The 12,828-nt window shown below is 46.6% G+C and overlaps 1 protein-coding gene and 1 pseudogene across 11 annotated transcripts in view; both read left to right on the plus strand.

Moving 5' to 3' along the window:
* Positions 1-1,112: 1,112 nt before the first annotated feature.
* On the plus strand, positions 1,113-1,996 carry LOC119545271 (annotated as a pseudogene).
* A 6,913-nt stretch (positions 1,997-8,909) lies between these two features.
* Positions 8,910-12,828, plus strand: part of RAPGEF1 (Rap guanine nucleotide exchange factor 1) — a 165,927-nt gene continuing 162,008 nt past the window's right edge. For 4 of the 11 annotated variants that reach the window (XM_037798650.1, XM_037798651.1, XM_037798652.1 and 1 more), the window contains exon 1: positions 8,911-9,156. In XM_037798650.1, coding sequence (XP_037654578.1) covers positions 9,096-9,156 — 61 coding nt within the window. In that variant the 5' untranslated portion in view covers positions 8,911-9,095. Of the gene's footprint in view, positions 9,157-12,828 lie in introns of all 11 variants that reach the window. The other 7 variants (XM_037798648.1, XM_037798649.1, XM_037798654.1 and 4 more) reach the window with 4 other exon arrangements.

Below are 12,828 nucleotides of genomic sequence, written 5' to 3' on the forward strand. Positions count from 1 at the left end.
CATATGTTTGCAACTATGTTTGAGTGTTTGGAAAAAAAATTACAAATAGTCTTGATGTAGCTATTGGAGGATGGAGAAGGGGGAAGTAGTAATAGAGATCTAAAAACCTGCCTGGCCTCAGGTAGTATCTTCACATGTATATTCTTATCAGTACTCTGCAAATACCTGAGGGCAACCTGCTCAGATCTTTGGGGCTCTCTCTGGGCAGCTGTCTCCTCTCTGGTGCTTTGTCCTGTGAGCTCTGTCCATCTTGATCTCCCTGGACTCTCAGCTTTGCCTCCTCAACTCAGGGAGTCCACTGGGTTCCGCCTCCATTCCCCCTCCTCGGGCCTTGAAATGCTCTAGGCAGTAAATAGTATCTTGAAAACTACTCTCTAATTTTTAAAAAATGTGGACAAGTCTGGTCCCTAAGAGGCCATCTTGCAGTCCTCTAGTTTTTTAAAGGGTGAGGGCTCACTCTGGGCCAGGCAGTACGCTAAGTGCACACAGGCATTGCCTTACAAACTTTGATCACTCTGTGAGGCAGGGACTCACAACCCCATCTTATTATCCCCGTTTTACAGGCAAAACTTCCCAATGAGGAAGGTGGTAGTATTACCCCTGTTTCACAGTTGAGAGGCTTAGAGAGGATATGTGACTTCCACAAGACTGCTTAGTAGGTAGAGGGGTCAGGACACAGAGCTGGGTCTTTCATTCTTCAAAGATCAACTTTCTTCCTTCAAGGGTCTTAAGCACTGCACTTTATCACCTCTCCAAATGCACACCATAGCCACATATAATTACCCCAGATCATTCTCTACTGCCCAACTTGTTGCATTTGTTTGTGTGAACTTATCTAAGTGCATAAGAACTGGCCCCACAGAAATACAAGCATGAATGTTGAAGATATATGATCCAAGATATTTATTGCAGCTTTGCTTATATTATTGAAAAAATTGTAAACAACATAAATGCCCATCGAGAAGAGAATGATTAAATACATTTTGATATGTCCATGCAATGGAATACTACACTACAGTTTAAAAAGTGCCAGACAGAGTTCTCCCCAGGCATCCATGTGAGAGAGACATCATCTCTAAACACTGAGTGGCAATCCCTGATGCACTGCTGTGATGCCCCAGGAAGACAGAGTGACCTGGAAGTCCAGCTACTTCTTTAAGATTGTCAATTTTTGGATGATTATCCAGAATGCTTCATTGTGGAGACAATGTAGGCTCCAAGAAGATGTAGCAGGTCCTCTTGTCCCTCTGTGGGAAGGCTGTGGGGCTAATGGCCAAGAACATCATGATACACAAGGCCATCTTAGGGCATCCGGGAACAACTCAGCCCTGGAGATACTGTTGCCTCATATCTGGGGGAATGTGGGCTTTGTGGTTACCGAGGAGGACCTCACTGTGATCAGGGAGATGCTGCTGGCCAGCAAGGTGTCAGCTACCACTGTTGCTGTTGCCACCTCCCCAAGCAAGGTCACTGTGCCAGCCCAGACTTCCTTCTTTCAGGCTTTAGGCATCACCACTGAGCTCTCCAAGGGCACCATAAAAATCCTGAGTGATGTGCACTTGGTTAGGACTGGAGACAAAGTGGGATCCAGTGATGCCCCATGAACATGCCAGACATCTCCCCCTTTTCCTTTAGGCTGATCATCCAATTGGTGTTTGACAATGGCAGCATGTACAACCCCAAAGTACTTGACACCCCAGAGGAAACCCTGCACCCACTGCACCTTTGCTAAAATGTTGCCAGCACGTGTCTGCAGATTGGTTACCTAAGTCTTGCATCAGTTCCCTGTTCTATCATCTTTGAGGAGACTGGCATCTTCCCACTTGCTGGAAAGGTCAAGGCCTTCTTGGCTCATCTATCAGCATTTGTGGCCCCTGCCCCTGTGGTGATCACCACCAGCACTTCCCCCATTGCTGCTTCCGCTGTGGCTGCAGCCCCAGCCAAGGCTGAAGCAAAGGAGTCAGACAAGGATATGGGATTTGGTCTCTTTTACTAGTGACCCCAAAGCAGCCAACTCAGCCAGATTTATTTGTGAAATGACGAAATGAAGGCTTACTTCTCTTTTTAAAAGAGTGTCAGATTTATGTGTATTGGCATGAAAGATAGTTAACGAAAAATCCAAGTTGTAGACTATGTTAGACAGGTTAGGCTAACTGCCATAACAAATTCAGTAAGGCTTTATTTCTTGCTCATGACGCAGTCTGAAGGAGGTTCCATGGAAGGTGGGGGGCAGTGCTCTGCTCCAGGAAGTGATTCAGGGATCCAGGCTCCTTCCATCTTTAATACATTCTCACTGCAGAAAGAGAGCACAGCACAAACAGAGGGTCACAGGTGGGAGATTTTTATGTGCCAAGCATGGAAGTAGCACTCATTATTTCTACCCACATTCCATTATCCAAAACTTGAGCACATGGCCACAGCCAAATGCATGGAGAAGCTGAGAGGTGTAGTTGAGCCGTGTGCCCAGGAAGGTGAGTGTCTAGTCAGTCTCTGTTGCACAACTGATACGCATCATTAAACCATTCATATATATATAAAAAAATTATAAACCAGGTGTGTATGTATATATTTTTAACAGAGAAAGTCCGGAAGGAAGAATATTAAACTGCTAACTCACAAGTAGAAGAGGAGACTTTCACTTTTTAGTTTTTAAATGTTATTATTGGATTTATTCAAATGAAAGGCACATTTGTAAATTGATAGTACATTGCTTTTTTAAAAATGAGTCATTCTTCAGACTTGAAGCAAATGCAGTTGAGAATTCTAAACGTTCACTGGGGGCAGAAGTGTATGTGTATGTGTACACGCACGAATGCATGTGCACACTGTCTGCTAATCACTGTTTACATTTCTTGTGGTTTCCCCATTCATCAGGACATCTGTAGCGTTTACCAAATTGTTTGAGGAAATGCCAGCCCCTAGGCCTCTCACACTGGCAGGCTTCACCTGGGGGCCCAGTGATCCCATTTTAGCCTGATCCCCAAGGCTGTGGAATATGTCTGTGTCCAGCCTGAAGCTGTGGGAAGTGGCCTGATCCCTGCTGGTGAGAGAAGAGGCCAAAGCCACCTGAAGCCAACCTGCTGCCTGTGGCTTCATCCAGGAGCTACCACATTTGCTGGTGGAGTGATGACCCAGACATTTCCTAACTGCTCGTACAAGATGAAGGCCATTTAAGTCATTTAAGCCCTACTGTCCCCCTCTCCCCCCATCCCCGCCTGGTTCTAGAGAGGCTTATAACAAGCTTCAGTGAGCCTGGGCTTCAGAAATTCTGGCTCTGCTATTCACCAACTGACTTTTATGCAACTTATTAACTCACAGACTTAGGGCAAATTACTAACCTCTCCAAGGATGTTTCAAGGATTCACTGTACATGACACTTAATAGGTGCTTCACTAATGGAGATTGGTTAATATGACTATTGCTATTGTTATTAATAAATAGTTATTCTGAAAAAAGAAAGTTTAAGCAGTTTAGGGGCCCGAAGCATATAAGAAAGTGGGGGCCTCATGTTCTCAGTAATGAATAATGAGCAAAATCTCAATGAAAACATGAAATCACTAATTACTAAAACGTTTGCCTCCTCTATTTGGATTTCCCTGATGTGCCAAATGAATATCTGCATACCCATCAACATGCTGGGTGCCTTCTGTTGGGGTTTTCATCTTAGAAGAGTTGGTTGGAAATCTTAAAGCTCCTGGAGATCAAACCCAGGTCTTGTCTATTTTTCTCATAAGGCCCAGTACAATGAGGACATACAACCCATATTATCGAACTGAATCGAATGCAAGGATGAGCATAAATTTAAAATACTGTGGGTGAAATGTTGCTATATTAGGTAACTTTCTTGGGGTAAAGTAGGAACATGTTGGAAGTTAAGCAGTTATCTTAGGTTAGTTGTCTTTTTCTTACTCCCTTGTTATGGTCTCTTTGAAATGTTCTTTTATTGTATGTTTGTTTTCTTTTTAACTTTTTTTTCATATAGTTGATTTAAAAAAGAAGGGAAAGTTAAAAAAAAAAAAGAAAAGAAAAACAAGAAAAACAAGGAAAAAAAAAAGATGTAGTGCCCCTTGAGGAGCCTGTGGAGAATGCAGGGGTAGTCGACTACCCCACCTCCATGGTTGCTGGCATGACCACAGACATGGGGGACTGGTGGTTTGATGGGTTGAGCCCTCTACCACAGGTTTTGCCCTTGGGAGGACAGTTGCTGCAAAGGAGAGGCTAGGCCTCCCTATGGTTGTGCCTAAGAGCCTCCTCCCGAATGCCTCTTTGTTGCTCAGATGTGGCCCTCTCTCTCTAGCTAAGCCAACTTGAAAGGTGAAATCACTGCCCTCCCCCCTACGTGGGATCAGACACCCAGGGGAGTGAATCTCCCTGGCAACGTGGAATATGACTCCCGGCGAGGAATGTAGACCTGGCATCGTGGGACGGAGAACATCTTCTTGACCAAAAGGGGGATGTGAAAGGAAATGAAATAAGCTTCAGTGGCAGAGAGATTCCAAAAGGAGCCGAGAGGTCACTCTGGCGGGCACTCTTACGCACACTTTAGACAACCCTTTTTAGGTTCTAAAGAATTGGGGTAGCTGGTGGTGGATACCTGAAACTATCAAACTACAACCCAGAACCCATGAATCTCGAAGACAGTTGTATAAAAATGTAGCTTATGAGGGGTGACAATGGGATTGGGAAAGCCATAAGGACCACACTCCACTTTGTCTAGTTTATGGATGGATGAGTAGAAAAATAGGGGAAGGAAACAAACAGACAAAGGTACCCAGTGTTCTTTTTTACTTCAATTGCTCTTTTTCACTCTAATTATTATTCTTGTTATTTTTCTGTGTGTGCTAATGAAGGTGTCAGGGATTGATTTGGGTGATGAATGTACCACTATGTAATGGTACTGTAAACAATCGAAAGGATGATTTGTTTTGTATGACTGCGTGGTATGTGAATATATCTCAATAAAATGAAGATTAAAAAAAAATAAAATAAAATACTGTGGGCATAAAGGTAAGTTTAGGTTAGAGTAGTATAGCACAATGGTCAAAACTTGAGCTTGGAGTAGGCTGAGCTGCAAGAGTCGGAGCCCCGCCACTTATTACGTGTATGTCCTTGTGTTGCCCACCCAGATAAGAAGAGGGATGTGTCTTCCCAGCCCATTCTCTACTTAGATGAGAACTGCTGTAGACCCATATGATGGTTGAAGCTCTGTATACCCCAGAAAAAATCATGTTTTTAAAATCCATTCCTGTGGATGTCGACTTATTGTGAGTGGGACCTTTTGATTAGGTTATTTCAATTGAGATGTGACCCACTTCATTCAAGATGGGTCTTAATCCTCTTACTGGAATCCTTTATAAGAGGTTAAAAGACAGAGAAGACAGAGAAAAAAAACCCCAGAGAAACTGGGAGAGGAACACACAGAAGCTCAGAAAGAAAGCCACAGATGGGGAAGTCAGAAACTGAAGCAACAAAACCAGGGAGAGAACCAGCAGATACTGGCCATGTTCATTACCATGTGACAGAGGAGTCCAGATATTGTCTGATGATGCTTTGATTTGGACAGTCTCATGGCTTCAGAACTGTAAACTTGTAAGTTCATAAATCCCTATTGTAAAAGCCAACCCGTTTCTGGTATATTGCATTTCATCAGCTTTAGCAAACCAAAACAACCCAGCAGCTAGCTTTGTTTGGACTGTGTAACTTCATCCACCTGACTACACCTAATTGAACCAGGGGTGGACCTGAGCCCATCAGATCATCTCTCCTGGAATTTAGTTTTGGGATTAGGCCTCCTTGTTGGGTCTTGTCTGATGGCTGAGGTGGGAGAGGAAGGGGCCTTGGAGGTGGGCATGTTGGTGGATCTTGTGTGCGTGTGAACTCAAGCAACCCTCAGCTCCTCATGAGGCACGCTACGTGTCTTGCCCTTAGGTGTAGCTCACAAGACGCCTGTATTTTTCAATAAATGCCCCCTTTGCCAAGCCATTGTTAAGGTGCTTTCTCTAACTCATGACCAAATTCTACCCAACCTAAACCCCCAACCCCCAGGATTACTGTGAGGATTGAAAGCAGTGATGAGCACGCGCCAGCCACAGGCAGGTCTTGGTGAGGGTCAGTCCCCATTATCATTACCACTATTTTTGATGGACTTCACTTCCCCTTCTGATATTCAATAAAGGCTTAATGAAACAATAATCCCCGTCCTCAAGGAACTGACAGTGAGTTAGGGAGCTGCGGTAGCCACGGGCAAACTGATGGCCAACAACACAAGCTGCAGTGAGTCCCAGGGCCACCAGCCTCATTTTGATTGTTCTTTACCCTTGTCTCACTGAGCTCCTATTGTTAATAGATGAATATTGTTTGCAAATGCCAAAAAGTGGGCATGACCCTTTTGGAAAGAATCTGGTCTAATGTAGGCTCTTCATGCACCTTCCTGGCCACCTGGCTGTTCCTTACCCTGTGGAGCCTGGGGAATTGCTATAGCAGTCATCTGATTCACCCTTTCCCAGAACATTGTGAGAAGGCTTTGTAGCAGCCATTCGAGTATTGACTGAGCTGCTTTCTGTGCTGGAGTTGGTGATGCAGGAGTACATGAGCCAGACATTGTTCTTGCCCACATGGAGCTTACAGTCCCTGAAAGAGGCAGACATTAAACAGATGACTATAAGAAGCAAGTGAACGTGGAGGCATGTGCTTTGAAGGAGATGGGAAGGATGTTGCAAGGCTCTTAATAGTCTGAGACGGCAGAGATGGATGTCTGTCATTTTTGCCTCATCAACATCTCTTCCTCTGATATTGCTTTGAGCAACCACCCTTTCCCATTCCCAGTTTGCTGCTTCTAGGGCCTCCACCCCCAAGCTTTCTTGCAGTTGGCACAATTCTCAGGCCTCCTTGTCTGCAGTAATTGGTTCAGGGATAGATATGTGGCTCAAAGCAGGCTAATGTGCATGACCATGGGGCTGTTTTTTGAACTATGGGGAAAGACCTACTTATATTCCACTGGGGTTATCTAGCTGGTAGGTGACAAGGCTGGGTCTGCTGGTGCCCACTTTTGCCACCATGTAGAGAGTGATCATCTGAGAACAGAGCCAACGCAGAAGAATAATGTCATTGTTTAAGAGCATAGCTTTAGATGTGTTTGACCTGGCTGTATCCCTGGTTTGCTCGTTATGATACTCAACAAATTTCCTTTTTTTGCTACAACCAGGCTGAGCTGGGTTTCTGACAGTGGAATCAAGTGTCCTGACCAATACAGGGACTGGTCCCACTGGGGGGAGTTGGGAAAGGATTCCTTGGTAGAAGTGACAGTTAAACAGAGAGCAAAAGATGACTAGGAATTAGCTATGTGAAGAGGAGGGGAGGAAACATCCTAGGTTGAAGGAGTAGCATGTGAGAAGGTCTCAAGGTGGGAAGAAAATGGCTCTAGGAATTTATTTGCTTCATTACCTGGTGTGGTTCTGTTATAGCTATAAACATGTTTGATGAATAACTGTTATTAAATAAATGCCATGACCCTTATTTACAACAATGTCCATTTGTAAAGTGCTTTACTGTTTGCAAAATCCCCTATCATTTGGTTTGTCATAATTTATGAAATATATTTGGTTTTGCTCTCAGGAACCCCTGATGGGGCCTCGTAATCATTCATTCTGATTTCCTACTTTGCACCTAAGATTTCAGATTTAAAATACTGGTCCAATCTCAGCTCAGGAGTCTAGAAGGGTTAGGGGCAGCATTGTGAGTGGTTTGGGTGGTGGGCCTGTGGTCAGAGGCCAGTTTTGCCTGGTTATGAAGCTGCTGAGAGAGCCAAGCTCTGATTCAGAGCAGCCATTAATCAGCTCAAAAAGAGAAATGAATCTTTGACTTGGCCTTTGATCCCTAGAGGGCTAGGACCTGATGACCTGAACTGACTACTCTGGATATTTGGCTGCAACATATAGTCAGCTCTAAGTTATGAAATCAGTGATACATCAGAGTGTGAGGGGGATGTAGGAACTGGAATTGCTTGCAATATCAACTACTCTTGCCTTCTCCCTGCACCTCCTCAAATCCTGTACTAACACCAGCTTTTTAAACTGTTAATTTACCTATTTTGAAGAATACCAGAGGGAAAATTAGTTGAGCTGATTTTTGTTACTTTGTTTTCCATCTTGGGCCAAGAACAACAAACAAGCAGGAGGCAGGGGATTTTCCCACATTCAAACATCCCTTGTGTTATTAAAATTTATTGTTATTTACTTATACTATTAAACTTTGACTCCCCAACTAAGTTATGAAGTATCTGAAGGGAAGTATCAATTTTGCATATTTCTGTAGGACCTGCAGGACCTAACACAGTGCCAAGCCCTAAGTAGGTTCTCTGATTCTTAAATGAATGACTTTTAATAAACTCATCACCATGCTAAAAAGCCCATGTCTGAGCTCCTGGGTGGAGGACTCATTGGTCTCCATCTGGAGGTCCAGTGAGCAGGGCAAGCAGGGGTCTGCGTGCCCTGATATGTTGGACCCAGGCCTTGACCTAGAGACTTGGGCTTCAGGGGAGGCTGAGCTCTGCGGCCGGGAGGGGTCAGGCCCAGGCCCTGGGGGCAGGGGATACTGAGTCCTGCGTGGAAGGGGGTCGGTCCCAGGTCCAGCAGCGGCTCTGGGTCCGCAGGCAGCGCTGAGCTCCAGGTTGGGGGAGGGGGCAGTCCCACACCTTGGCGTGGAGACTCCGGGCCGGCAGGGGGCGCTTTGTCTCAGGTGGGAGGGTCAGGCCGGGCTCCGGGCCGGCAGAGGGCGCTGGGCTCGTTCCGGTGCGGCGCCGCAGTGGGCGCCGGGTAGGTGGCGCTGTGGCCGCGGGCGAGGCCTGGCGGGCAGGCGGCGGCGCGGCGCTGCGGCCGGGCTCGCGGGCCCGGGATAGCGGCAGCGGCGGCGGCGGCGGGAGAGGAGGCGGAGCGGCGGCGGCCCCAGCCGGGCTGGAGCGCGCGGTCGCCGAGCGCACAGGCCGCGGCCGCGCGGAGCCCGCCATGCCGGCGCGGGTCTGAGGCGCGGCGAGCCAGGGCCGAGGCGAGCGGCGGCCGTGCCGGCCTGTCGCCCCGCAGCGGCCCGGCCCGGGCCCGATGAGCGGCGGCCTCGGCCTCCGGCGCAGCCCGGAAATGTCTGGCAAGATCGAGAAAGCAGGTGAGGCGGGTCGGGTGTCCCGGGCTTCGGCCGCTGCGTCGGCGGCGCGGGGACGTTCAGTTTCTCCGGCGCGGTGGGCCCAGCGCGGAACCCAGGCGGACCCGACCTGCCCGGCGGCCCGCGTGGGCCCCGCGGCGCTGCCGCCTCGCCGTCCACCGGAGCCGAATTCGGAATTTTACCGGGTCGCGCGCCCTCCCTGTTCTTGCCTCCGGGAGCAGAAGTGAAACTGCCGCCGGGGCCTAATTGGGGCGCTTTTGAACTTCATATTCAAAAGGCCATTTTTAGCCGGTGGGCTGGTTTCTGCTTTGCTCTATTTTCAGTTTGCACCGACCGCCGCGGGGTAACGGTGCCCGGAAGGGTGAGCACGAGGGTGTACACAACTGGCGTGACTTCTTTTTTGGCGTTTGGAAGGACGGTGGAGATGGGAGGTTCCCCCTGCAGCCGGGGTCTCTTTTAGGCAGGCCGCTTCTCTCTCCTAATGAACTTTCAGAAAAATGTCTTGAACCTGGGGAATGGGGAAGAGAAACCCTGGCCGCATGTTTAAGTGACTCTGAAGCTCTGTTCTCTGCTCCGGAGTTGTTTGTCTTGTAGAAGAATAGAGTGAGCTATAAAATGTGTCTTTTCTAATGAGCCTCGAGTTTAAATTTAACTTAAAGTATCCACTTCGGTTGCTTCAAAGTGAGTAGGAAGGATGTGTTTGGGCATTTCTCGGGGTTCAGTCAAATTTTCCTCAGCTATCGATCTTAAGCTGGACAAGCAGGGCGTGTAGGGAGCCGGGTGGGTTTGGGCAGCTTGTAAATCTTGATGCAAACCCCATCTCTTTGTGTTTCCTAGAAATCTTGGAGAGTTGCTTTCTGATTACCAGGTTTTTTTTGCTTTGTTTTGTTTTTTTTTTTGCCTACACTGGGAATAGACTCTCCAAAGATTCAATTACTGTTGTGCATATGAGGCCCAGGGCTTAATTAGCCCTGTGACACCTTGTGGAGTGTTCTTGAGTCTAAGTGGGCAGACTGCCCAGGGCTTCTGGACTGGGAACAGTGCTGGTTATCAGTACAGGTACCAGGTTAGCTTGGAAGCTGAATTATGGAAGGCAGCCTTTTAAGAGGCTGTCCAGAGGAGTAACTAGTATTGATTTTTGAAGTTGCTTGTATGTTTCCCAGGATGAAGAGAGATACTTTTCTGGCATGCACCTCTGGAGAGAACTCAGAAGATAATGTAACCCCTGCAGTCTGTGGTTTAAACATAGAAAGGGAAGTAGCCTTTATTGAGGGTTTACTATATATCTGGCTCTGTGCCAAGTAACCTTACATGTATTGCTTATTAAATCCTTGCTGGTCCTCTCTGAGAAGCTCATAAAGGTTAAAGGAGTTTCTGGACACCAGAGAGCGTGGGTGCCTTCTGCAGGGTGGGCAGTTTCAGGTGTAGTTTCTTGGGGATTTTTCTCACTGTTCTTCAGACCCAGGGCCTTGCCCAGTGTGACCATGAGTTGTTTCCCTGCAGACATGCCTTTTCAGAGATATCTTGGGTTAATCTGTACAGTATTTCTCAGGAACTCTTTGTCTTATCAGAATGGTACTGTTAAGAAAGTTAGATAATTTATTTCAACTATAACTGGACTCTCTTTTATTATGAGAATAATACATATTCATTGTTAGAAAGTTGAAATTCCTGGAAAAATAAAACAAACTAAGTGAAAAGCACATATAATCCCACAAGCTGCTTTCTGCAGCTCAGACTCTCACTGAATGAGATGAATCTTCATTTGCGTTCTCTATTACTGGAGACTGGAAGCCTAAGGCATATTTATTTTTTATTATTATTTCAGCTAGGCTATCCGTGGGCCTTTTTTGGGGCACTGTACTCTGTGAGGTGCTTTAGTAGATGCAAAATTGGTATGTCTCTGCCCTCAGGGAAGTTTATCTGAGGGTGGGAGAGCTGGACTTTGGGTGATAGCTAGGCTACCAGGTAGCAGAAATTGTGCTGTAGCAGGGGTCAGGTCCTGTGGGCAACAAGTGAGGGAGGGGGCTCATCAGCTCAGGGAGTTGGGAAGGCTCTGGAGGGGACAGTATTTGTGCTGAGCTCTAGAGAGGCAGTGTTTCCCCAGGAGGGGATGGAGATGGGGAGAAAAGGGCAGAAAGGAAGGGCTGAGCAGGGGCACGGGTAGAAGATGGGTTTGGTGAGAGGTGCCTAAGCAAGAAAGTTCTCAGAGGTTGGTAAGACCAGAGTTGGCACCTCACTTAGGTGTTGCGGATCACAGATGTGGCACTAGCTAGAGTTCAAACAGTGTGCTTTCTTGCCACAGGGTCTTTTGCTACCATCCATATACAACTGTCAAGGAAGATTGGAATGATTCTGGAGTGAAGGGTTAACGTTCCTGGTGTTTTTTTGCTGGACATTATAGGTGGACTTCACTTTGCATTTCAAAGAATTTTCCTGTTAGATTTATGTTGGAGTTTTCTAAGTGGATCTAATGTTAAGTCATTCAAAGGAAAAGTCCTTAGGTGGAATGGTGGCTCCTTGTAGCAAGTGAATAATCTCTGGTAAATTACAAAGCCTGGCATTCAGTAAACAATTGTTGTTATTGGGGTTTTGCTATTTTCTGTTGACTTAAAGCAACAGGAATATTGCTGAGATGTCTACATAGTCTCTTCTTTCTAATAATAGAAGGATCAGTGTTTTTACTTCTCAGGGCTAAGGGAATTCAAGCTTTTTTTGAGTGAAAAGGAAAGCTCCTTTTCATATCCTTTACAGCACTGAGATTCTTGCCCAGTCCTCCATGCTGCCTTCTTGCCACCTTTCCTGATATCTCCTTGCTGTGCAGCCTTCTCTTTAACCACTGGAGGAGATCTTTCTCAGTCTGTCATTGCTACTCTTCAGTATATTAATTTATTCATTCAGCAGTGCATGGCTGTGGGTGGGGCCTGTAGGAGGGATTGTACATACCGCCCTCTTCAGAGGGCATATGATTTCGCAGGGACACTAGGAAGGCAAACCTCAAATCAGGCTGTGCCCGTTGGAGCCCTTGGGGGTTCAAGACAATTTGGGTTCCAGGGAACAGCAAAAGGATGACTTGCTGGGCTTGTTTGGGGCATGTCAAGTTAGGCTTAGTGGAGGAGGGTTGAATTTAGAGGGCCACTAAAAAGGCTAGGAGGCTGGGGGAGAGGGGGAGACTTTTCTAGACTTCTTGGTATCTTCTAGAGGTAATGAGGAGGTAGAGAGTAGAGTGGAGCCAAGTGGATCAAGGAGCTCCTTGGGGTGAGCTTGTGGGGGGGCCTGTTAAGGAGGAGCAACTTCTTTAGGTAACTCAGAGGGACTTGTTCAGGAAGACAGATAGGAGATGTGTGCAGCTATTCAGAGGTGGGGAAAAGTAGGGGCCCAGAGGCCACTTTGGGGGACCAATTACATGGTTCTGGTTGTCTAAGCAGTTAGGATGTATGTTAATGTTTATTTCCTAAGAGGAGAGTTTTAACATTTTTGAAGCTTAAATACCCCTCTTGGTTGCGAGCAGAGATTACAGACTGGTGGCCTTGGGCTGGATTCAGTACATAGATGTGTCCTGTGATCCACAAGTGTTCTTGGGGGAAAAAAAGAATTGAGGGTCAAAAATTAAAATCGGGAAATTGCTAAAAAAAAAAAAAAAAAGCCAAAAACAAAAACCCCTCAGGTTTCTGG

This window comes from Choloepus didactylus, chromosome 10, assembly GCF_015220235.1.
Source record: "Choloepus didactylus isolate mChoDid1 chromosome 10, mChoDid1.pri, whole genome shotgun sequence".
In the NCBI taxonomy this organism is placed as follows: domain Eukaryota; kingdom Metazoa; phylum Chordata; class Mammalia; order Pilosa; family Megalonychidae; genus Choloepus; species Choloepus didactylus.